This window comes from Doryrhamphus excisus, chromosome 15 (assembly GCF_030265055.1).
Source record: "Doryrhamphus excisus isolate RoL2022-K1 chromosome 15, RoL_Dexc_1.0, whole genome shotgun sequence".
NCBI lineage: Eukaryota > Metazoa > Chordata > Actinopteri > Syngnathiformes > Syngnathidae > Doryrhamphus > Doryrhamphus excisus.
In genome coordinates, this window is record NC_080480.1 from 6,064,749 (window position 1) to 6,090,202 (window position 25,454).

At 44.4% G+C, this 25,454-nt stretch overlaps 2 protein-coding genes across 2 annotated transcripts; both read left to right on the forward strand.

Moving 5' to 3' along the window:
* Positions 1–4,386: 4,386 nt before the first annotated feature.
* On the forward strand, positions 4,387–15,952 carry LOC131103424 (uncharacterized). Its single transcript, XM_058049708.1, has 18 exons — positions 4,387–4,611; positions 5,291–5,453; positions 5,682–5,831; positions 7,230–7,390; positions 8,080–8,256; positions 8,334–8,475; positions 9,378–9,562; positions 9,627–9,768; positions 9,861–10,037; positions 10,508–10,770; positions 10,839–11,001; positions 12,383–12,532; positions 12,666–12,823; positions 13,480–13,659; positions 13,749–13,872; positions 14,954–15,138; positions 15,207–15,348; positions 15,443–15,952. Exons 1-18 carry the CDS (start codon positions 4,402–4,404, stop codon positions 15,628–15,630), a joined length of 3,060 nt encoding a protein of 1,019 aa, XP_057905691.1. The 5' UTR covers positions 4,387–4,401; the 3' UTR covers positions 15,631–15,952.
* Positions 15,953–19,566: 3,614 nt separating this feature from the next.
* LOC131103336 (cytochrome P450 2K1-like) lies at positions 19,567–25,060 on the forward strand. The gene is made up of 9 exons (XM_058049504.1): positions 19,567–19,925; positions 19,985–20,147; positions 21,992–22,141; positions 22,212–22,372; positions 23,027–23,206; positions 23,279–23,420; positions 23,494–23,678; positions 24,552–24,693; positions 24,753–25,060. The coding sequence occupies exons 1-9, from the start codon at positions 19,728–19,730 to the stop codon at positions 24,938–24,940; spliced, it is 1,509 nt and encodes a 502-aa protein (XP_057905487.1). The 5' UTR covers positions 19,567–19,727; the 3' UTR covers positions 24,941–25,060.
* Positions 25,061–25,454: the final 394 nt, after the last annotated feature.

Below are 25,454 nucleotides of genomic sequence, written 5' to 3' on the forward strand. Positions count from 1 at the left end.
TTTTCACGGGAAGACGGTTGAAGGCGACATGGACAGTCGTTTAACAAGGAAATTCATCGATGTGGAGCCATATGGGTATGTCATATGCTTATCTGGCTTTTTTCTGTCACCTTTCCTCATCTGTTTACGTCGGTTTTATAATATGAAATACTCGACGTTAGCATTAGCTTACCTTTAGCCTGCCAGCTAGCTAGCTAGCTATCAACTGCGAGCTTTGTGGAGGTGTTTTCGGTTGCAGAACAGGAGATATTTATGTTTATTAAATCTGTAAATAATTCATTCCTTATATATGTTATTTGATTATTTTGGCAGCAGCAATGTCCTCAAAGGCATATGGGAACCGCGTGTAGCTTAAACATTTGTTGAAGTATGCTAGGGACCTGAGTCTTGGGGATGCTGTCGGGGAGCGGGAGTTTTTGTACAGCAGCGGAGTTTGTTCAGACCCTGAAAATATATCAATAATGACTGAAACCAGCCTGGAAGGATTAGAAATTTTGGAGCAAGGTTAGTTCACCTGTGGTCATTTTAATGTAACACATGATATTGTCATGATTTGTCACTACAATGTTGTTTATTCCACTTGTCAACAGCGTCTAAGAAGCAGCTTGCACCAATTAAGACGCCTGACTGAGAAGGTAACATTACAATAATACTTATATGGTTGTTTTAATCTGTAAATGGCACTTTAGCCTTTTGTTACGTTTTATTGATTTAAAAGAGTTGGATAATGGAGTTCCTCAACAGTATCCCGTTGTGAGGAAAAAGATCAGGTTTGTTTAGGTTAGGTTTCAAGACACAGATGAATAAATATTTGTATTTAAAACTAAGTTGATTTTGAGTGTTTTGTTTTTAAAAAGATCAACAAATATTGTCAAGCAGCTTTGTAGTTTAGACTAATGTGCACGCAATCTGAAACCATTGTGATGATTTTAGATTTTGTATTGTTGCCATAATTGAAATAATTTCTCAATCTATTTCACAGAATATTGAAGGACGTTGACGCTCAATAATTTGGTCTCAAAAGCTTAGACAAGGTAAGATCACAGTACAGCTGTTGAATGACACCAACATGGTTTAGTTATTCATTCATTCATTTTCTATGTCGCTTATCCTCACTAGGGTGGGGGTATGCCGGAGCCTATCCCAGCTGACTTCGGGAGGGGCGGTGTACACCCTGGACTGGTGGCCAGCCAATCACAGGGCGCATATAGACAAACAACCATTCACACTCACATTCATACCTATGGACAATTTGGAGTCGCCAATTAACCTAGCATGTTTTTGGAATGTGGGAGGAAACCGGAGTACCCGGAGAAAACCCACACATGCACAGGGAGAACATGCAACGGAGAATCGAACCCAGGTCTTTGGTTTAGTGATGAAATGTTTAATTTATTTCACAGGTACCTCAACCTGTGGATGTGTTGTGTTTTTGTGCACCGTGATCAAGTATGTCCTTCCTTTTGATGACCACATATATAAACGGCCCCTCTGCCAAATGTTTTCATTCAATGTGGCTGGCAAGTATAACTGATTGTCTGATGTGTGGAAGCATTACATGACACGTGTAAAACAAATCTCCAATGATTTATAATGTTTTCTATGGTATTTGTAACCGCACTGCTGGAAGTAAATACAGCGTTAGTACAAACGTACTAAAGGTGTTCTGGTTTGAAAGAAGATGTGTTAAGATAATTTCATTTAATTCAAAGAAGGCTATCTTAAAAAAATACAACACAATCATATTAGAAAAGTGGTGTAGGTGGTAGCTTAAATCTCATGTAAATATTACTTGTAAATTTCTCCAAATTAAGTAAGGGAAAACTAGTTAAACAATCCTGAAAAGTGAGTATATTTATGTTGATTTTTAAGTAGATTCAAAGGTAGTTTTGAGTAAAATTTACTACCAAACAGAGTACCTTTTGTGTCTGTGACAATAAATCTCAAATAATGTTAAAAAGTATTTTTAATTAAAAAAAAATCCTTGCTGAGAAGTAAATTTTACTTCAATATTTCCCAAGTAAAAGTTACTTAGGAATTGTGCGTGCAATTTGTTACCTAGCTTTTCTCAAGTAAATCACACTCCAAATTTTTTTCTCGGGAGTCCGCAGCACCTCAAGAGCAAGTTTGGCAGCGGCTACACCCTGCTGGCTAAATTCCACACTGAGGCCGACTTGGAGGACGGCGACCTGCGGCTTTTTAAAGACTTCATCCAACGCACCTTCCCAGGTAACAAAACGACACGTCCTCATCTTCATCCTCAGCCTCACCCTCACATACCCTCTCACTCCCAAACAGGAAGCCAACTCAAGGATGAACACCAGGGAATGGTTCACTATCACCTCACTGACAGAACGCTTACCTGGGCACAGGTACGCTAAATACCAAACATGCAGATTACATACTATTATTGCATACTAAATACTCATCATATCATATATATTAGAATTATTGAAAATAATAATACATATCATAATGAATAAATAAGCATATAGTATAATACACTATAATATTACTATTTATTTAGTATAATTATAAAATAATAGGAAAAGCGGTAGAAAATGAATGAATGAATGAAACTATAACAAATAGGTAAGTATCGTTACTTGTTAGGGCTCCCTCTGGTGGATGATTGTGTGACGTGCAGCCTCACATCTCCGCTCACCTCTTATAAAGTACCCTTGCGTGTGTTAGGGCGCCGCCTGGTGGACGATTGTGTGCCGTGCAGCCTCTCGTCTGATTGATATAGACTTGGATTAAGCAAGATTATTTGTGTGATTGTATTGATAGAATACTTGCAGCATTTGGATGATTATTTGGGACATGAATTCTTATGGTAAATGTGACGGAGAAGAGGACTCCTCCGTCCCTATGAGACGTCGCGCTGCTCGCACTGCTCATGCCCACGGGGCAATGAAGGTGTATGCGCTGCATGCTGGCACGTAACCAAACACAAACTTCTCCCCGCGTCCGGACAACGTATTTCCCATGTGTGGACATTCGAGGGTGCACACTCGATGTCCACACGCCACTCACAATCCATACCATGCATACACAAGACTCACCTCATTGAACCGCGAGACGGGCAGCCTGCTGCCGACGCACCCCGGAAGGGACTACTTCCGGGACGGTCCCCCTAAGAAGCGAAATTGGCGCGCAAGTAGTGATCAGGTGACATTGGACTGAACCAAGTCGCTGCACCCCTATTGTTGAGTGGGTACGCCCACGGGAGGGGCAAGACTATTTAAAGGGAAGGTGTCTCTCCAAAAAGGGGAGAGAGTAGATTGAGGAACGTGTGAGAGGGGACCATATGAGAGGGGACCATATGAGAGGGGACCATATGAGAGGGGACCATATGAGAGGGGACCATATGAGAGGGGACCATATGAGAGGGGACCATATGAGAGGGGACCATATGAGAGGGGACCATATGAGAGGGGACCATATGAGAGGGGACCATATGAGAGTAGTTGCTGTTTTGTTGAGGAGAGAGTAGAAGTGGTACAGGGTTACATTGTTGGTAACGTGCCTGCATTTTTGCATTATTTTCTTCTAGATTTGTATATTTTTGTTGTTTGTCTGAGCCATCATATTTTTATGTTGTTTCTGTAAATAATTTATTTTCTCCCGTGAACGAACCCCCGACAGTAATTCTTATGGTAATGGTTTATTTCATTTGAACATGCATCAGATTACAATTGAATGCATCACATAATCAGTTCACAGTTCCACATGTCCAAAAGGAGTAGGAAGAAGCAAAGCTTATTAAATCCTACCCCTCCATCTGGTACTTTTACAATCAGTAACTGTTACATTTGTTCACTTCCTGCTTTCCATAATACAGTTTTTTTTTTGTAATTTTTTGTCCCGTACTGAAGTATGAGGTGATATGACCATCCATTGACATAATGGGTACCATAGTAAGTGTCAATATAGTGATATATATAGCACATCATGACTGGTTCAAGACTCTTCATCCTTGTATTTAGCAAACATCAACTGCTTGTATTGTTTCTTGAATTGGCTCATCGTTGTGCATATTTTGAGGGTCTTACTATATGAATGTATGTATATGGTAGTATTAGTGATGGGAATAATGGAGTAAAACTGGCTAATAAGAACATATGTCACCATCGCTCTTTTTGTGCATTTGAATTAGAATTTGATGGGGGAAAAAGTACCCTTCATGAAAATGTGGAGAGTATATCGCTCACAAGCACTTGCTAATGTGAAAGTCTACAAATATATAACAGCATTTCAATATGTTACCTGGCCAAAGTCCCCTGAAATGAGACTCTAAGAGCTTAACAAGCTCAAGGGGGTGTGGAAGGTGGAGCATATGGATCAAAGTTCCAGTTCAAGTCTGCACAGATGACATCCGGAGCTCCTGCTGTCCAAACAATGTCTCCTTGGGAAGACTTTCTGGCCTCGCTCTTGTCCAGTTCCAGCAGCGTACTGGGCGGTGTGGCCGTGCTGCTCCTCTTGGCTTTTGCATCCAGGCGCTTTGCTTTGCGGGAAACTAGGAAGGGGCCTCCGGGACCCAGACCTTTGCCCTTGCTTGGCAACCTGCTGCAGCTCGATCTCAAGAGGCTCCACCTGAGCCTTTGTGAGGTAAATACTGCGTCAGCTTTATTTATTTCAGCCTGTCTTACATGTGATGTTGCCCAAGTGTGGCCACTTATTCAATCAATCAATTGGCTAGGATAGCCTTTGCTCGTAAAGGTGGCATTTAGAGGTGAAAACAACATGAAAAGTAGAGAGCAGTCTAAGGGTGGAAACCTGAGAGAAACATTGGAATTATTTTTAATTGACCTGCTGGACCCTGGAAAAATAATAAGAAATTTAAAGGAGACCTGCGATGCTCACCTATAAATGTAGTTAGAATGTTGTATTGGGTTGCACAGTGTGTGAGTGGTTAGCATACAGGCCTCACAGCAAGTTCAATTCCACCCTCGGCCATCTCTGTGTGGAGTTTGCACGCGTGGGTTTTCTCCGGGTACTCCGGTTTCCTCCCACAATTGGCCATAGGTATGAATGTGAGTGTGAATGGTTGTTTGTCTATATGTGCCCTGTGATTGGCTGGCAACGAGTCCAGGGTGTACCCCGCCTCTGGCCCAAGACAGCTGGGATAGGCTCCAGCACCGCGATGAATAGAAAAATGGGTTTGTCGCAGAAACAGCGACATTATTATTGGAATAAAGTCAAAATATCATGGGAATAATGTCATAATCACAAGATCAACATTTGCAAGAAGGAAGTAATTGGAAAATAAACACCACTCTTGTGTTAGCTTGCAGAAGAATACGGCTCCGTGTTCACAATCTACTTGGGCGGCGTTAAAGTCGTGATCCTGGCTGGATACAAGACGGTCAAAGAGGCTCTGGTCACCCACGCTGACGTGTTTGGGGAGCGCCACATCGTGCCCATATTTGAGGAGCTGAGTCGAGGTCACGGTAAGAACGTTCATCATCCCTTAGAATGTGGCCAATTAAATAAAAATAAACACTGGTCCCCAAATGGCCCCCGGGTCACACTTTGGACACCCCCTGCCCCCTGGCCTGGCCTTACACTATAAAGTAACTCAGTGTTTGCTTATTAGGAAAATACAACGTTTGAGCCACTTGTGTGCGTTGTTCAAGTTGGCGAGGTTGTCACGTGACTTCCAATGACGTCTTTGACAGGAATTATTTTTGCAAACGGAGACTCGTGGAAAGAACTGAGACGTTTTGCCATCAGCACTCTGAAAGACTTCGGAATGGGTAAAAGACTCGCTGAAGAGAAAATCATGGAGGAGTGCAGCCACCTCATTCCTATTTTTGAGAAGCATGAAGGTATGACGTCACCTTTTTTTTTATCGCCAGCAGATCTTATCAGCTCGGATATCAGCTCAGTTGAATACAGTGGCTGTGACTTTGTGTGTGCGCCTTTAAGAGGCGGGGCTTGGGAAGTGACTTATGACGTTAGCTGGCCAGAGTTGAATATTCGCCACCACAGGAAATGATCCCATGTCTACTGTGCAGTAGTGGTGGGAAAAAACGTTCATTTCAGTGAACCGGTTCATTCAGTAAAAAGATCCGTTCATTTCGGTCAATTGATCGTTAGCCTGTGATCCCCACCTGCATAGACCCGGTCAGGCGTATCGAGTCAGTCTGTTCACTCATGTTCACGTTCGTTCCGACTCAACAGCTCAACAAAACGTGATGTCTAGTGGTGTGTCTGTCATGAACAAACGGGTCAAAAGAACTAGTTCAATCTCTCGGTCTCGGTCCTTCAGTCAGCTAAACCCACCCACCCACAGAGCGAGGCGCGACGATAGGATAAAACAGGCAAAGCACGCAGATAGTCCCGCCAATTAAAAAAACCCATTTGCAACTGAACGTATATTGTAGGGGCGGTGACCTCGTTCATTCCGTTCACAAAGAAGAACTATTTCTTTTGACCCGTTCGTTCATGACCGACACACCACTCGTCTACTGTGCAGTCATCCTTTGTTTTTGTGTGGTTAATTGGATCCAGACTGGATCGCAATTAGTAGAATTCAGTATTAATAAACAAAACATTTGGGTACCGTAAAACGGGATTATAAGGGACGGCGGGGCAATCAGGGACAATTTTCGGGAACATGTATTTTGGACGATTTTTTCAAGAATATATGCGTCTTTGAAGAAAAACACACAAAACAGCTTCCTGTTTAACATGAAAAGGCAGAATTACATTGAAAAAAAATTCCTGAAAATTGTCCTTTATTACCCCGCCGTCCCTTATAACCCCGTTTTACGGTAGTTTTAAAATACTAAAATGTGTACCGGGCGGCACGGCGACCTAGTGATTAGCGCGCAGACCTCACAGCTAGGAGACCAGGGTTCAATTCCACCCTCGGCCATCTCTGTGTGGAGTTTGCATGTTCTCCTTGTGCATGCATAGGTTTTCTCCGGGTACTCCGGTTTCCTCCCACATTCCAAAAACATGCTAGGTTAATTGGCGACTCCAAATTGTCCATAGGTATGAATGTGAGTGTGAATGGTTGTTTGTCTATATGTGCCCTGTGATTGGCTGGCCACCAGTCCAGGGTGTACCCCGCCTCTCGCCCGAAGACAGCTGGGATAGGCTCCAGCACCCCCGCGACCCTCGTGAGGAAAAAACGGTAGAAAATGAATGAATGAATGAATGAAAATGTGTACCTGGCATCATATCCTTGGACATCGTTCCAAAGTAAACCTGTCTTGCAGGGCAGCCGTTTGATACAACACAACCATTGGGTAACGCCGCGTCCAATGTCATCTGTTCCATCGTGTTTGGGAGCCGATTTGAATACGACGACGCTCAGTTCACCACCATGGTGAAACGAGTCAAAGACAACTTACTTTTGACTGGATCCAAACAAATTGAGGTGAGGTTTTACGTACGGAAAGTTGTCCAAACGTTAGGGTTAGGGTTATCTCGGTCATCTCTTTGGGGAGTTTGCATGCGTGGGTTTTCCCTGGGTACGCCGGTTTCCTCCCACATTCCAAAAACATGCTAGGTTAATTGGGGACTCCAAATTGTCCATAGGTATGAATGTGAGTGTGAATGGTTGTTTGTCTATATGTGCCCTGTGATTGGCTGGCCAGGGTGTACCCCGACAGCTGAATGAATGAATGTTGTATTCTGGTATTCACGCCAAATCTTCAGATAATCCCCTGAAAGACGCTCCGAACGCTGACTTTCTCAGAGTTTTTTTTCTAACAGCGGCTTCCTGTGATGTCACACTGAACCTTAGAGGAAGTTACCTGCTGTATGGGCTGTGTCCGGGTAAAAGCTGTTGGCCTGAAAAGCGCTCCGAACAGTAAAAATTGAAAAAGTTGTAATCTAACAAAAAGAAGAAAAGTGTCATATTTACAAGACTATAATGAAAATAAGATTTTAGTCGCATAAAGTTGAAATATTCAACACAAATGTTATAACACAACAAACAAAAGGGTGAATAAAGTTGTAATTTTGGGGAAAATGGGTTGCAGAAAAAGCGAAAATATCATTGGAATAATTGGAAAGTTGCCCAAACATTTTCCAAAAAATGACAACTCGTTTCACCTATTCCAGCTTTACAACAACATTCCATGGCTGTTTAGCTGGTTTCGGGATCGGCAGATAGTTCTAAAGAACTTCCAGAAAAACATCCAGGACATAAAGGACCTGCTGGCCAAAGTGAAGGAGAACCTGAACCCTGAAGATTGCAGGGGCTTGGCGGACTGCTTCTTCATGCGCATGCAAAAAGAGGTTTGTCGACTCTTTCAATGGAGTGCTGCTATATTTCTAATTTGATGTTAAATGTGTGGTCATTCTCGCTCCCTCAGGATCTATCTGATGAGCAGAACCACTTCAGTGAGGACAACATGGTTCATGTTGTTGGCAACCTCTTTGCTGCAGGCACGGACACCACTTCCACCACACTAAGATGGGCCTTGCTATTGATGGTTAAATATCCCCTAATACAAGGTACTGCCGTTACAGGAGAGCCCAACAAAGTCTGCCTAGCAACAAGTAGTCTGAACCTGGTTATCGGTCCATGATCCTTGGACATGTAGCCAACCTAACACTCACATTCACAAGAGCAGGGTTAGCCAACGTGCGGCCCATCTGGTTATCCAATAGACTTGATATCCTCAATGAAGGAATATGGAAATGATTTCTCCATATGATCAGTCGGTATTGTAAGGATTTGGTTTCTAAATAAGAACGCCACAAGAGAGAAGAAATATGATCTCAGGGAAGAACTAAATTTGAAACACTTATATGCTAGGACTACGTTAAAAAGCCATAGCATTTCAGTATGTGGAATCAAACTATGGAATGGATTGAGTAAGGACCTCAAACAATGCACAACGATGAGCCAATTCAAGAAACAATACAAGCAGTTGATGTTTGCTAAATACAAGGATGAAGAGTCTTGAACCAGTCATGATGTGCTATATATATCACTATATTGACACTTACTATGGTACCCATTATGTCATTATATGGTCATATCACCTCGTACTTCTGTACGGGACAAATAAAGTAAAATAAAATAAAACAATATTGAACCAGCCATGATGTGCTATATATATATATATATATCACTATATTGACAGTTGCTATGGTACCCATTATGTCATTGTATGGTCATATCACCTCGTACTTCTGTGTGTGACCAAAAAAAAACAACTTCTACTATATTAGGAAAACAGAAAGTGAACAAATGTAACAGTTACTGATTGTAAAAGTACCAGATGGAGGGGTAGGAATTAATAAGCTTTGCTTCTTCCTACTCCTTTTGGACATGTGGAACTGTGAACTGATTGATGCATTCAATTGTAATCTGATGTAAAACCATTACCATTACCATTACCACCATCCAGATCGGGTCCAGGAGGAGCTAAGCAGGGTGATCGGAAGCCGCCAAGTTTGCGCTGATGATCGCAAGAACCTTCCCTACACCGACGCCGTCATCCATGAGATTCAGAGGTTCAGCAACATCGCAACCACAACCATTCACCACCAAACCAGCCAGGACATCACCTTCCAGGGCCACTTCATCGAAAAGGTTTGCTTCTTTCTCGGCGACAGCGTTTGGATGTACGGTATAACATCATCTCCCCCACATGCAGGGCACCGTTGTTTTGCCTCTCCTTTTTTCTGTCCACTGCGATAAGAGTGAGTGGGAGACACCAAGAGCCTTCAACCCTTCCCACTTCCTGGATGAGGAGGGTAAATTCATCAAGCGGGATGCCTTCATGCCCTTCTCTGCAGGTACAACCTCTCAAGTCTGGAAAAGTGGTTGAAAAACATGGCCGCCATGAAGCAAAACATCAATCAAACAAGTCTACTCATTCTGATTGAAGGCCGCAGGGCTTGTCTCGGCGAAGGTCTGGCCCGGATGGAGCTCTTCCTCTTCTTCACCACCCTCCTTCAGCGCTTTCGCTTCACGCCTCCCCCAGGGATGTCGGAGGACGAGCTGGATTTGACGCCAGTGGTGGGCTTCACGCTCAGTCCGCCGCATCACCTGCTGTGTGCCGTCAGTCGATGCTGATGAGCATCAGCGTGATGGCGTCTTTTTTTCATTCCCATGATTTGCAAGCTCACGGATGACACACTTTGTTGTCCAAATGATCCATGTCATGAAGTTGTGTCTTCCATTTTCTTTGTCTCCATCAATCCATCCATCCATTTTCTGCACCACTTAGCATTTGAAAATAGATGACACATTTTTATCTTTTTCAGTAATGATTATGTTGATGCTATTTTTCACATCTCTACTTTTTACTAGAATGTAATTTAATTTGCTTAAATAAAAACCTGTCCTTGGTGAAAATATGCAGTTAATGACCAAAACCACATGCTTATTCATGCTTCTACAATTATGTACAGGATATTTATATGATGTACAATTTTTAATGTGTTAGCTTGGCAAAGCAGTTATACAAGTATTGCCTTTAAATATTCATGCCTATAAAAAGGGTGTGAGGCAGTGCCAAAACCCAAACAAAAGGAAGGAAGAGAGGGTCAGTGTCGAAGACGTCCATAGCTCCTGCTGTCCAAACAATGTCTCCTTTGGAAGACTTTCTGGCCTTCCTCTTGTCCAGTTCCAGCAGCGTACTGGGCAGTGTGGCCGTGATGTTCCTCTTGGTTTTTGCCTCCAGGAGCTTCGCCTTGCAGGAAACTCGGAACGGGCCTCCAGGGCCAAGACCTTTGCCCTTGCTTGGCAACCTGCTGCAGCTCGATCTCAATAGGCTCCCGAAAAGCCTCTGTGAGGTAAATAAACACCGTATGCGACTAGTCCTCATGCTAATATCATGCACCACTCATTGGTCTTCTCTTAGCTCGCAGAACGATACGGCTCGGTGTTTACGGTCTACTTTGGCATCAAGAAAATGGTGGTCCTGGCTGGATACAAGACGGTGAAAGAGGCTCTGGTCGACCATGCAGAGGAGTTTGGAGAACGCCATGTCTACCCAATATTTGACGATATGAATCATGGTCACGGTAAGAGTATTATCCGTTAAACATGGGGTGTCCTAACTTTTTCCAACGAGGGTCATTGGGTGAAAAATGAAAGGCCACTTGGATGTTACAAAATGACAAATTTTTTTCTTAAAAAATGAAGCTTTTTTTCTCTGAATATTGACGGATTTTTCTTCTAACATTACATCGATTTTTCTTAGTCAAAGTATTTCTATTTAAAATAATTGCAAGGATATTTGAAGCCAGTTTTTGAAGTTGCCGTGCTTTCTAGTTTCATCCGTAGCTGTAGATATAGATATATAACACTCAACCTATTTGAAGTCCAATTTATAAAAAAACAGGAATGACTGAATTGAAAAAGGGACCCATCCATCCGTTTTCCTCCGCTTATCCGGGTCCGGGATGCGGAAAGGGATAATTTACTGAAATTTCAAAATCTAATGTATATATTTCAAACAATTGCAAGGTGACATTTACAGATATGACATCGGACACCATGTCAAGGTTCTTTTGCAGCATTACATCATTCCAAAGCAACTTTTATGTCAATATTAGACCAATCAAATGAACCGTGAGGACTGTTTGCCGACATGAAGACATGCCAACTCCTACCAGCACGCCAGACATTATTTTTATCTGTTTATCTTTGTGGGAAACAAATTTGATTCTATTTGACTTGAACCTTCATTTAATTTTATTTAATTTTTTTAAGTATATTTGTCGCTGAACACTTTGAACATAGGTTCACTTTGAACCTATGAATTTTACTTCTGTTTTCAAACATAAAAGTGGCTAAATGAAGTAATATACGTCATTGAAAAGACATATTCCAAGACAGGAATGTTACTATAATGCGACACACAAGCACCAGACCTGATCGCTAGGACAACAGGCTGATAATCCCTAATAAAAATCCACATAACACTAGTCACTGTTGAAGCTACCATTCAGGGGTTCTGGAGACGAGAGCCCTAATTGAACCTCATATTCAGAGGGAGCTGGTCGTGGAACCGTGGACCAGCTTTATATATTACTATATATTTAACGGGTCCTTGAAGGTGCATGGACCTTGCCCAACCAAGTCCCTCAAGGAATCCTATGGTAGGTATTCCGGGAGTACGGGGTATCAGATCAGCTGATTTATCACCTGTATGATATGACCAGTGACTGAGTTTGGTTTGATTTTCCAGAAGTAAGTCGGACTCGTTCACCGTGAGGGTTGTACTTCTTCATGACTGCTGGTTCCTCACCGATTCCTTCACTTTTATGGCCGGAATTTGTGGAATTTGTGATCTGTATCTTTGTTATTTTCTAGCTTCTAAGCTTCCTCTTACATCTTACATGTTCTGCCTCTAGAAAATTCCTGCATGATGCAGGAGTTTTTTAATGATGTGTTTTCTAGGAATTGTGTTTGCAAATGGAGACTCGTGGAAGGAACTGAGACGTTTTACCATCAGCACTCTGAGAGACTTCGGAATGGGTAAAAGACTTGCTGAAGACAAAATCATAGAGGAGTCCAAGCACCTGGTTCTCCTTTTTGAGAAGTATGAAGGTAGGCCATCATCAAAGGATCTTGGACATCTTGGACAGTGGTTACTGTCAACATGTCAAACATACAAATTCACCCCTTACTGGTGGAAATGGGTGACAGTTATGTCATCCCTCATCACTTCTCTTTTTTTCAGGGAAACCATTCGATACAAGTCCAGTGAGTAACGCCACGGCCAATGTCATCTGTTCCATTGTGTACGGGAGACGATTTGAATACAACGACACTCGATTCACCGCCATGGTGACTCGAGCCAATGACACAATCCTCTTGCTTGGATCTCAGCAAACTCAGGTGAGGCTTTAGGTGTGGTTTTGTTTGGTTCAACGTCAAAAGTCATGCACCAAATGTGGAATCAACCACTTGAACCAGACAACAACAAAACCTGTGACGGTCATGAACGAACCGGTCAAAAGAACTCGTACTTTTTTTGGTGAACAGAACGAACACGGTCACCGCCCCTAAAATACCCGTTCAGTCCATTCATTCATTCATTCATTTTCTACCGCTTATCCTCACGAGGGTCGCTGGAGCCTATCCCAGCTGTCTTCGGGCGAGAGGCGGGGTACACCCTGGACTGGTTGCCAGCCAATCACTGGGCACATATAGACAAACAACCATTCACACTCACAAACCGGAGTACCCGGAGAAAACCCACGCATGCACGGGGGAGAACATGCAAACTCCACGCAGAGATGCCCTGAGGGTGGAGGCTAACGACCAATTGATCCAAATGAACTGCTCTTTTTACTGAATCAATCGGAATGATCCGGTTCACTGAAATGAACGGTTTTGCCCACCACTAATGACCACCACCAGAAAACCCAGAAACGGATGTGAAACCCGACCCCCCAAGGCGCACGACCCCTAGGGGAAGTGTTGTGTGGGTGACCACAAAATGATGATTTTCCATCCCAAAAAAAAAAAATCACGATTGTCACTTGTTCTAGCTTTACAACAGCTTTAAATGGCTGTTCAGATGGGTTCAACACCGGCAGATGATTCTAGAGAGCCGCGATGCAAACGTCCAGGACATAAAGGACCAGCTGGCCAAAGTGAAGGAGAACCTGAACCCTGAAGTGTGCAGGGGGCTCGCCGACAGCTTCTTTATACGCAAGCAAAAAGAGCAGGTTTGTCAATTCTTTCAATGGAGTGCTGCTATATCTTCAATTTTTTTATGTGAAATGTTTGTCCATTCTTGCTTCCCCTTGTTGAGCAGAACCACTTCACCGACGACAACCTGGTTTTTGTCGTGGCCAATCTCTTAGCAGCAGGAACGGACACCAGTGGCACCACACTAAGATGGGCCATTCTCTTGATGGCCAAATATCCCGAAATCCAAGGTATTCCATCATGGTGCTCTGTTTCTCTTTCTTTACAATTCGTATTTATATTGGAGCCCAACAAACTCTGCCTAGCAACAAGTAATCACACAAAGGTAGCTTTAGGATGATTAAGCCGTCCATTCTTCCGATTATCCGAGGTTGGCAGCAGTTTGTCCAGCTCCTCCCAGCGGATCCCAAGGTGTTTCCAGGCCACGTTTACATGAGGAGATTTTCCTCTTTCCGAATGATGTACCAGAAAACAGTGTATACATGGAAAGGAATATTCCAATCTCCTGTCTACATGCACCGATATAATCAAACGGAATAGTCAATGGGGCATGCGCAGTAAAACGTAAACAATATCACGTGATTCATCGAAATTTGGACTGCTCGCCGCCATTTTCAAAACCTGAGAGACATCTGCGTGTTACGTCACAGCTGAGCATGCGCTGAAAGAACGCACCCTGACAACTTTCCGATTGCGGTATCTTGTACCCGCTCAATCGGAAAGTTGTCAGTGGAAAGGGGAAAGGAATATTCCACCCCTGTGAATCCGATTATATATTCGGATTGGCACTTGAGGTGTATACAAGTGCAAATAACCCGAATGGAATTGGAATATTTGGGTCCATGTATACGTGGCCTCTACGTGTCCTGGGTCTCCTACTGGTTGGATGTGCTCTGAACACCTCCCTTGGGAGACATTCGGGAGCTGTCCTGACCAGACACCTCATCTGGCTCTTCTCAGTGTAGGGGAGCATTGGGTTTCTCCCAGATGATGGTCCTTCTCACCTCATCTCTGGCACCTTGTACCTGTGATCTGGTCCTTCGGGTCACTACCCAAAGCTCATGATGACAGGTAATCGTGGGATAATCGACAGCTTCCACTTCACCAAAACAGACCAATGCAGAGTCCACATAATTGCAGATGGTGCACCAATGCACCCGTCCATCTTGCATAAAGTCTCATCCCCACTCCACCCTTTTTCATGCGAGAACTTCATGGACTCTGACTTGGAAGTGCTGATTCGGACTGTTAATCTGTTAATCCAAGAGACCGTGACCGTCTGCAGTCAAATATTTGTCTATTTCCGTGAAGATCGTGTCCAGGAGGAACTGAGCAGCGTGATCGGAAGCCGCCAGGTTTGTATGGAGGATCGCAAGAACCTTCACTACACCAACGCTGTCATCCACGAGACGCAGAGGTTTGCCAACATCGCATCCATAACCATTCCTCACCAAACCAGCCGGGATGTCACCTTTCAGGGCCACTTTCTTGAAAAGGTTTGCTTCTTTCTTTGTTGGATCTCTACATAGTTTGGACGTACGGTATAATGTCATCTCCTCCACAGGGCACCATAATTTTGCCTTTACTTATGTCTGTCCACTATGATAAGAGTGAGTGGGAGACGCCAAGCACCTTCAACCCTTCCCACTTCCTGGATGAGGAGGGTAAATTCATCAAGCGGGATGCCTTCATGCCCTTCTCTGCAGGTACAACCTCTCAAGTCTGTAAAATGTAAGCAAAGTTGGTTGAAAAACATGGCCGCCATGAAGCAAAACATCAAGTCTACTGATTCTCTTGAAGGCCGCAGGGTTTGTCTCGGCGAAGGTCTGGCTCGGATGGAGCTCTTCCTCTTCTTCAGCACCCTCCTTCAGCGTTTTCGCTTCACACCGCCACCCGGGATGTCGGAGGACGAGCTGGATTTGACGCCAGTGATGAGCATGTCGCTCAAACCGCTGCCTCACCAGCTGTGTGCTGTCAGTCGCCGCTGATGCAAACTGCTGTTATGTCCGCCATCATCATGGTGCCTTTGATGCATTTCCAATCCAATCTAACTTTATTTGCACTTTAAAAAAAACAGCGCAGTGGACCAAAGTGCTGTACAGAATAGTTTAGAGTTATAGTTTATATTATGGTTTATAAAAGCACAAAAGGCAACAACAAGGTGTGTCTAAAACGTCTAAATCAAAATGAATACATAAGAAACATGTTTCAAAATAACAGCCTGGATAAACAACAATAAGAACAGACTCATGTCTTCTATTTTGTGTGTGGACATGCATTGTGCAGGTATTTCTGGAGGTGTGTGTGTGAATGCGTAATTGTCACTGAGAATGTATGAAAGGAGAGGGACCCAGCAGACCCCGCCCCACACAGCCAGGCTTGAGCCCCCCACCACCAGAGAACCACTGACCCCACCGCCCTGGGGAGACCAGCAAACAGCCGCAGAAAGACAATCCCGACCAGAAACAGAACCAACCCCCGATACTGGTGAGAGACCACACCCCACAAGGGACCAGAGGCACCCCCGTCAGCCGGGAAAAAGAAGCCCGCTCGCAGCCGCAGGCACCGTCCCCCCACGCCACCAACCACCCAGGCCACCCCAAACTCAACCACCGACACAGGACTGCCCCGCTCAGGGATGGAGGAGGCAAGGCCCGCCCACCCCATGGAGGCCCAGGTAGCAAAGATGGAAGGTGTTCCAGGGCCAGTTAAGAGACATAGTCTCTCCAATGTGTCTTGGGTCTTTCCCTTCCTTTTTCTCAAACTCCCTCTTCAAAGCAACGAACCGATCCACCTGGCCATCTTGTGTTTGACTATGACATAGAACGGGCTAAAGGCAAAGTTGGCTTCTTGTGTTGAACTCATTAACCATTTACACAAGGATCAAATATCCAAATATTCATTTAAATAAAGGGGGGACACCTGGAGCAACACTCCAGGAAAGAAAAGAGTGGAAGTCTTAGATAACATCCAGAGCTCCTGCTGTCCAAACAATGTCTCCTTGGGAAGACTTTCAGGCCTTCATCTTGTCCAGTTCCAGCAGCGTACTGGGCGGTGTGGCCGTGATTTTCCTCTTGGCTTTTGCCTCCAGGTGCTTCGCTTTGCAGGAACCTAGGAAGGGGCCTCCAGGGCCCAGACCTTTGCCTGTGATGGACAACCTGCTACAGCTCGATCTCAAGAGGCTCCACATTAGCCTTTAAGGTAAATAAACACCGTATGCGACTTGTCCTCATGCTAAACTCATATACCGCTCATTGCTCTTCTCTTACGGCTCGGTGTTTATGATCTACATTTTCACCAGGAAAGTGGTGGTTCTGGTAGGATACAAGACGGTCAAGGAGTCTCTGGTCAACCATGCAGAGGATTTTGGAGAACGCCATATCTACCCAATATTTCACAAGCTGAATCAGGGTGAGGGTCTTATTCTGTCTGCCACACTGAAGTCAGGATAGACGAGTCAGTGGATGATGGTTCTTTCTCGGGGACGAAGCTCGGGAGCAGGTAGCAGCGGATATTTACACACACACCTGATGTGTGATGCTGTGGAGAAGCAGGTTGTGCAGACGGGGGATGGTTGCTCACCATGAAGGCTGGAGATCCAAAGGCCATTTCTGTGGTGGCCCATGTGACTCAGGAGTACAAACGGCATGCAAGGGGCCTGGCGGACTGCTTCTTCATGCGCAAGCAAAAACAGGTTTGTCGACTCTTTCAATGGAGTGCTGCTATATTTCTAATTTGATGTTAAATGTGTGGTCATTCTCGCTCCCCCAGGATCTATCTGATGAGCAGAACCACTTCAGTGAGGACAACATGGTTCATGTCGTGCTCAAACTCTTTGCTGCAGGCACGGACACCACTGCCACCACACTAAGATGGGCCTTGCTATTGATGGTTAAATATCCCCTAATACAAGGTACTGTTTCCAACAAGTTTGTCTGAGGCAATGATTGGGAAGCTGGTATTTGTTGTCAATAAGTCAGCCTGTTCTATGTTCCTTTGTTCTATGTCCCTGTTCCTTGGAGCACGTCCCATTCCTGCATTGTTTGCACTTATGATTGCACTCTGCAATGGCATACTTGACTTGCCCTATGGCAGCCACACCCAATTGGCTATATGTCAGTGAGTTTGATGTTTTACTGAAACAGGAATTGCAAAGAAAAGAGAAAGAGAGCGCTCCCAAGAAAAACAATGTCGCTTGTTTGACATGAAGGTCACATGATGGAAATGGAGCGTATGTGTGTGTTCTTGTTTCACGTAAGGATTGTGGACAATGGGCAACAAGCCCAGGTGCCAAACGCCTCTAGTGTGTAGATTAGGTAGTTAATATTAGTCTCCCAGATAAAAAGCTGAGCAAAGGTCCAATAATTCATACCACGCCTGGCTTTGATATGATTGAAGGAATTCATAATTCCCTCATATTGACTCGATAATTATTCCCAAGATACATAGAAAGAGAATATCTGCTGTCTTGTTGAAAAGGAACATAAACACTCAAAAAACAGAACCTTCATTCACGTTGATTCCTCAACTGGCTGCATGTATGGTATGTTCATTCATTCATTTTTTTCTCACGAGGGTCGCGGAGCCTATCCCAGCTGTCTTCGGGCGAGAGGCGGCCAATCACAGGGCACATATAGACAAACAACCATTCACACTCACATTCATACCTATGGACAATTTGGAGTGGCCAATTAACCTAGCATGTTTTTGGAATGTGGGAGGAAACCGGAGTATCCGAAGAAAACCCACGCATGCACGGGGAGAACATGCAAACTCCACACAGCGATGGCCGAGGGTGGAATTGAACCCTGGTCTCCTAGCTGTGAGGTCTGCGTGCTAACCACTCGACCGCCGTGCCGCGTATGGTATGTTCATGTCCAGAATTCTGATGTTCCTACTATCACAGTGGTGAATGAGGAGGAAATGTAGCTGTTGGTACTGTGGAGAATGACGGGAAAACACATATGAGAGTTTAATAGCACGGCGTTGGAACCGTGTCCTGCTGTCAGTGTGCTGTGGTTAGCAATAAAGTTTAAAAAAAAAAGCATCAGACTCTGTGTTGCAGCTTGCCGCTCACACTTTGTAAAGGAGACGGTGAGATGATACTTTATCACAGCAAAGCCATAGAGTCACAATCTATCATAAGCCAAACTGATATCGTTTATCACCCATTCCCTCTACACGCAATGTCCACATACATATCAGCATTCAAGTACAATTATATTATCATGATTGTGAACCCGGACTGTACGGTGGATGTGTGGTTAGCGCGCAGATCTCACAGCTAGGAGACCCGGGTTCAATTCCACCCTCGGCCATCTCTGTGTGGAGTTTGCATGGTCTCCCCGTGCATGCGTGGGTTTTCTCCGGGTACTCCGGTTTCCTCCCACATTCCAAAAAAATTCCAAAAAGAAAGTGTGTTTCAATAGAAGAAACAAATGTAAACTCAGCTTATTTTCAGATCCATGAAGAACAGCCTTTTTTTTCCCTACTCTCTGGTCTAAAACGGGGGTGTCCAAAGTGCAGGCCAGGGGCATTTTGCCACCAAAGCTTATTTTTATTGGTCCACAGCACATTTTAAAACTATAATTTCACAAGAAAACTACTGAATTTTATGTCTTGTTATTCACTGGTTGATACTCCGGTTTCCTCCCACATTCCAAAAACATGCTAGGTTAATTAGCGACTCCAAATTCATAGGTATGAATGTGAGTGTGAATGGTTGTTTGTCTATATGTGCCCTGTGATTGGCTGGCCACCAGTCCAGGGTGGACCCCGCCTCTCGCCCGAAGACAGCTGAGATAGGCTCCAGCGCCCCCCCGCGACCCTTGTGAGGGTGTCGTTGCCTCAAAAACAAACCTTGACTCAGAAAGTGAAGCAGTGCCTAGTGAAGACAATCATATTTTTCACCTTACATGCCTCTATGACCTTTGGATCTTATTTTTATCTATTTATTTTGCTGTGGTCATTCAACACACCCACTGGTGTGTGATTGGAGGACTAGATCCTACTGATCATTGACAGAGAGCAACTGAGCGTGTCCAGTAAGTGTGTTTGTGAAGGAAGGTGCGTGCCCTGCCACAACATGTTTGAAGAGCTCCTGCAGGTTCCTGCGTTGTCCTCCTTGTTGGGGATCCTCGCAGGCTTCCTGGTCATCCACCTTTTGTACTCCAGTTGGACTTTCCAAGGTAAACACACGCATCCTCCTGGGCCCAGATGTCTTCCCTTGCTTGGTAACCTGCTTCAGGTGGATCTCTCCAGGCTTGATCAGTCCCTTTTTAAGGTGAGGCCTTTAGTGTGTTTACCTACAAGACTGTCCCAACCTAAGCATTATTTCTTTAGCTGTCTAAAAAGTATGGACCAGTCTTCACCCTCCACTTGGGACTCAAAAAGATTGTGGTCCTAGCTGGAAGCAAGACAGTCCGACAAGCTCTCATAAACCATGCTGAGGAGTTTGGGGACAGAGAATTAGGTCCTCTATTCCATGATTTCACCAAAGGGCATGGTAAGGCTTTCTTATGTCAATAGAGTTGTTGAAAACAGTTGTCCAAATCTGTGTGCTTCATAATGAATTAAAAAAATGTAGACATTAGAATACTGTAGCTGCATCTGCATGTTGCTAGATTTAATTGTTTGTGACACAAAGTCCGATAAAAATAAATGAGTATTTGCATAAGCCCATATCGATCTTGGCGTAACTGGAAGTCAGAGACTCAAGGCAAATGGCTGTAAAGCGACAAAGGGGGGAGGGAGAACTTCTTGAGGGAGAACTGACCCAACAAGACTCTTGTAATGTTTTCCCGGGATTATGACTTTTTTTTCATTCATTCATTCATTCATTTTCTACCGCTTATCCTCACAAGGGTTGCAGGTATGCTGGAGTCTATCCCAGCTGTCTTTGAGCGAGAGGCAGGGTACACCCTGGACTGGTTGCCAGCCAATCACAGAATTAGGACTTTATTCCCATAATATTTTGACTTTATCCTTGGAACATTTGAATTTTTTCCGCAACCTTCATTCATTCATTTTCTACCGCTTATCCTCACGAGGGTCGCAGGCATGCTGGAGCCTATCCCAGCTGTCTTTGAGCGAGAATCAGGGTACACCCTGGACTGGTCGCCAGCCAATCACAGAATTATGACTTTATTCCCATAATATTTTGACTTTATCCTTGGAACATTTGAATTTTGTCCGCAACCTAATTTTCCAAAAATCATTACTTTATTTGTCGTTTTGTTTATCATAATAAAATTAAAAATTTCTCTTAAAAAAAAATTCTGCTAAAATTATGATTTTTTTTTGGTAGATTAGAACTTTTTTTCTCTAAATATTTAGACAAAATAGTGCTGATTTTTAATTTTTTATGCTGTTTTTTAAAATTATTTTATTTTTCTTCCACCCATCTTCTTTGGTTTATCTGAGGTCTTCTTGTGGGGGCAGCAGCTTAGGCAGGGAAGACCAATTGAGAGACTTCGTCTCTCCAATGTGTTCTGGGTTTTCCCCAAGGCCTCCTGCCAGTCAGATGTGCCCTGAACACATCATCCTAAGCGGCATCCTCACCAAATGGCTGAGCCACCTCATCTGGCTCCCTTTAGTATCAAGGAGCAACACATCAACTCAAAGTTTCCCCCAGATGATAGACCTTCTCACCGTATCTCGATGGGAGAGCTTAGTCACTCATGAGTGAGGGTTGGAACGTCGATGGAACCGGTAAATTGAAAGCTTTGCCTCTTCGCCACAATGGACAGATGCATATCTCCATCACTGCAGACGCCGCACCAATTTCAAGGTTCCAGCCTTCTTTCACCTGTGAACAAGACGCTGAAGTACTTAAAACTCCTGGGCAAGAACCATAGATGCGGACTTGGATGTGCTGATTCTCATCCTGACTGCTCCACACTCGGCTGTGAACCAAACCAGTGAGAGTTGAAGGTCATGGTTCGATGAAGCCAGCATGGTGTTTTCTTGAGAGCTATTGGTGAGCTCATTGGAGGGTGGGGGGCCATGTTGCCTCTTTGGGGTGTGCCCGGCCGGTCCCCATGGGTGCAGGCCCAGCCACCAAACACTCGTCATCATGGCTCCAGAAGAGGGCCTCTGTGACCCACGTCCAGGCAAAGCAAAACTAGGTCCATTTATCTTACTCATCATGGAGCCATATTTCATCTATCAGTTGTCTCGCCCCTCACTCGGGAGCTGTTCGTGGTTGCCCCTATGATCATTGGGACACAGACACAATATGGTGGTAGCTCAGAGAGGAGCGAGGAGTCATTTTCTTAATTCTAAATTAAAATAAGATGTAATCCCAAAGGTTATATCTGTCTCTGAAACACACTTGGCACTTTCTTACAGGCATCGTACTCTCCAATGGTGATTCCTGGAAAGAAATGAGACGTTTCACTTTAACAACCCTGAGAGATTTTGGGATGGGAAAGAGGCTCAGTGAGCAGAAAATCATTGAGGAGTGTCAATACCTGACTGAAGAGTTTCAAAAACATGAAGGTAACCTTTTTTTATGAAATCCACATTGCCTTTTTCTGTCCTTTCTAATGTATTCTGTCTTTCCTTTCAGGTAAAGCATTTGACACCAAAATGCCAATCACTTATTCAACTTCAAATATCATTTCTGCCACCATCTTCGGAAAGAGGTTTGGCTACAAAGATCCGGTCCTACGAGATATATTGGCCAATGATCAAGAGGCCACACGTCTGGCTGGATCACCTTCCATCCTGGTACTACACCAACCCATTGTGTACTTTGAGCACCTAAAAAGATGACACAATTCTATTCAAACTCTATTATAAAAGGCAGCACTATTGTTTTGGTGTCAGAACCCAATATAACATTCATTCATTCATTCATTTTCTACCGCTTTTCCTCACGAGGGTCGCGGGGGTGCTCGAGCCTATCCCAGCTGTCTTCGGGCGAGAGGCGGGGTACACCCTGGACTGGTGGCCAGCCAATCACAGGGCACATATAGACAAACAACCATTCACACTCACATTCATACCTATGGACAATTTGGAGTCGCCAATTAACCTAGCATGTTTTTTTGGAATGTGGGAGGAAACCGGAGTACCCGGAGAAAACCCACGCATGCACGGGGAGAACATGCAAACTCCACACAGAGATGCCCGAGGGTGGAATTGAACCCTGGTCTCCTAGCTCCCAATATAACATTTGTAAATAAATATATATACTTGCCACAGTTTTCAAAATTTAAGACAGCAACTGTGAAAAAATAATAATTAAATAATAATAAATAATAATTAATAATAATAATAATTTTGACCCACAAATGTAACTTTGTTAACTGCAAAATATATAGTAAAAGGGTAAAATGGAAAATGCAGCAAAGGCAATAATGTCTATTTGCTTCATGACAGATCTATGATGTCTTTCCATGGCTGGGCCCTTGGATTAAAAACTGGAGCGATTTAATGAGAGCTATAGAGAATAACAAGCAGCTTGTATTGCAATTAATAAACAATCTAAAGGAGACTTTCAACCCTGATATATGTCGCTGCTTCGTCGATGCTTTCTGGACACGTAAGCTAAACCTGGAGGTAGGACATCCTCATCTTTACACCTCTCCTCAATGCAAGAATGCATGTAGAACATATCTGTTGTTTTTTTAGGAGTCTGACAGCCAGGGGTTACATTACCATGATGAAAACCTGGTCTACAGTGTGATGGATTTATTTGGCGCTGGAACTGAAACAACATCTAACACCCTTCGCTGGAGTCTACTTTTCATGTCCAAGTACCCTCATATACAAGGTACAAATCATCATAATAATGCATGGAAAAAAAAAAGAGGCAGGCATGACTATCAGTGTTCCTTCTCCTGCAGATCGGGTTCAGGAGGAGCTGAGCAGGGTGGTGGGAGTCCGTCAGGTCCAGATGGAGGACAGGAAGAACCTGCCTTACACCGACGCAGTCATCCATGAGACGCAGAGGCTGGCCAACATCGTCCCCATGTCGATCAATCACAGCACCAGCAGAGATGTCACCTTCCAGGGATACTTCATCGGAAAGGTCAGATGCTCCATCCGTCCATCTTGGGTAGCTTAAGACGAGAAGACTATCCTAGACTTCCCATTCCGCAGCTGCTTCGTCAAGATTCCCGTGGACCCTGGGGCATTCCCAGGTCAGATGGAAAGATAGGCTATCTCCAATGTGTCTTGGGTCTTTCCTGAGGCCTCCGTCTGGTCGGATGTGCTACAAACACCTCCTCAGGGAGGCGTCTGGGAGGCATCCTGACCCACGATCTTGTCCTTTCAGGACCTAAAACTCACTGGTGAGGGTAGGAACACAGACAGATGGGGAAACTGAGAGCTTTGGCTTGCGGTTCAGATCCCTCTTCACCATGACGGACCGATGCAGAGCCTCAAGGAAGACTTGGTCCATAACTCCATGACCAGGACGAGCCGTGTAGTTTTATCATGGTTGTGGAATTGTATACAGACAAAAAGTCCAGTGGATTTTATCCATGTGAGGAGCTTTTCAACCACCTCGGCTACCTCAGTCTCAAGATAGGACAGTCCACCGTGGAGTCCGCAGGCACTGCTGGGATTGAGGATGTCCTACCATCTGTCCACAACATCTCGAGTTGAGGACAGCAGCACACCCTCCCCGTGACATGGAGTCCACAGTGTATTGTTTCCCTCTCATGAGATGGTGGATAAGAATCTATTTGAAGCCGTCCAGAAGTCGTTTCTCCATGGTCTCCCTGAACCTGTCAGCTCCCTCAGGAATTCCATGGGCCAAAAAGGCCTTTTATGGCTCCTGCTTGATGGAATTTGTCACCGCTGATGTGGTTCTGGGATTGCCGCCACGACAGGCACCGACCATAAAGGATTCCAATCAAGTAAATAATACTTAGTGTTTTTTGTGATTTTGTCCACCAAGGGGACCACTGTGCTCCCTCTGCTGACATCTGTCCTCTATGATGAGACTGAATGGAAGACACCAAACACCTTCAACCCTTCCCACTTCCTGGATGAGGAGGGTAAATTCATCAGGAAGGATGCCTTCTTACCCTTCTCTGCAGGTACAACCACTCTTTCCTTGTTTAGCCACTTTTTAGCCTCACTGCCATTCGCTTTACAGGCCGCAGGGCTTGTCTAGGTGAAGGTCTGGCCCGGATGGAGCTCTTCCTCTTCTTCACGCACCTCCTCCAGCACTTCCGATTCACCCCCGCACCTGGGATTTCGCCGGAAGAGGTGGATTTGACGCCGGTGTTGGGCTTCACAGCCAGTCCGTCACCTCACCAGCTGTGTGCTGTGATTCGCCACTGAGGAGGAGATGCAAAAGGAAAATCTCACAGCTTTGCACTCTCTTTGTCAATGATTAACATCACAGTGGACTGTATGGGTATGAATGATCTTGAATAAAGGAACTTGTTAAAAAAAAGTTAAAGGTTACAATAATTCACATTTTTTTGGTTTTATTTGTGAATTATTTCATGTATGAATTATTTCATAGGTAATAACTGAACCAGAAAGTGTGTGTTATATGTAGTGAATGTACAATTGTGGTTATATTTAGTATATTAAGTTTATGACCCATCCAGTGGCTGATGACCAGTCCAGGGTGTACCCCGCCTCTCGCCCAAGGTCAGCTGGGATGGGCTCCAAAAAATTATTACTAGGTTGGGGGTCTGGGGGTGGCAGGTGCCTGCCTGGATTGCTATGAGTTTAGTGGTCAAAATATTTGCGCACAGACCTCACAGCGAGGAGACCAGGGTTCAATTCCACCCTCTGCCATCTCTGTGTGGAGTTTGCATGTTCTCCCCGTGCATGCGTGGGTTTT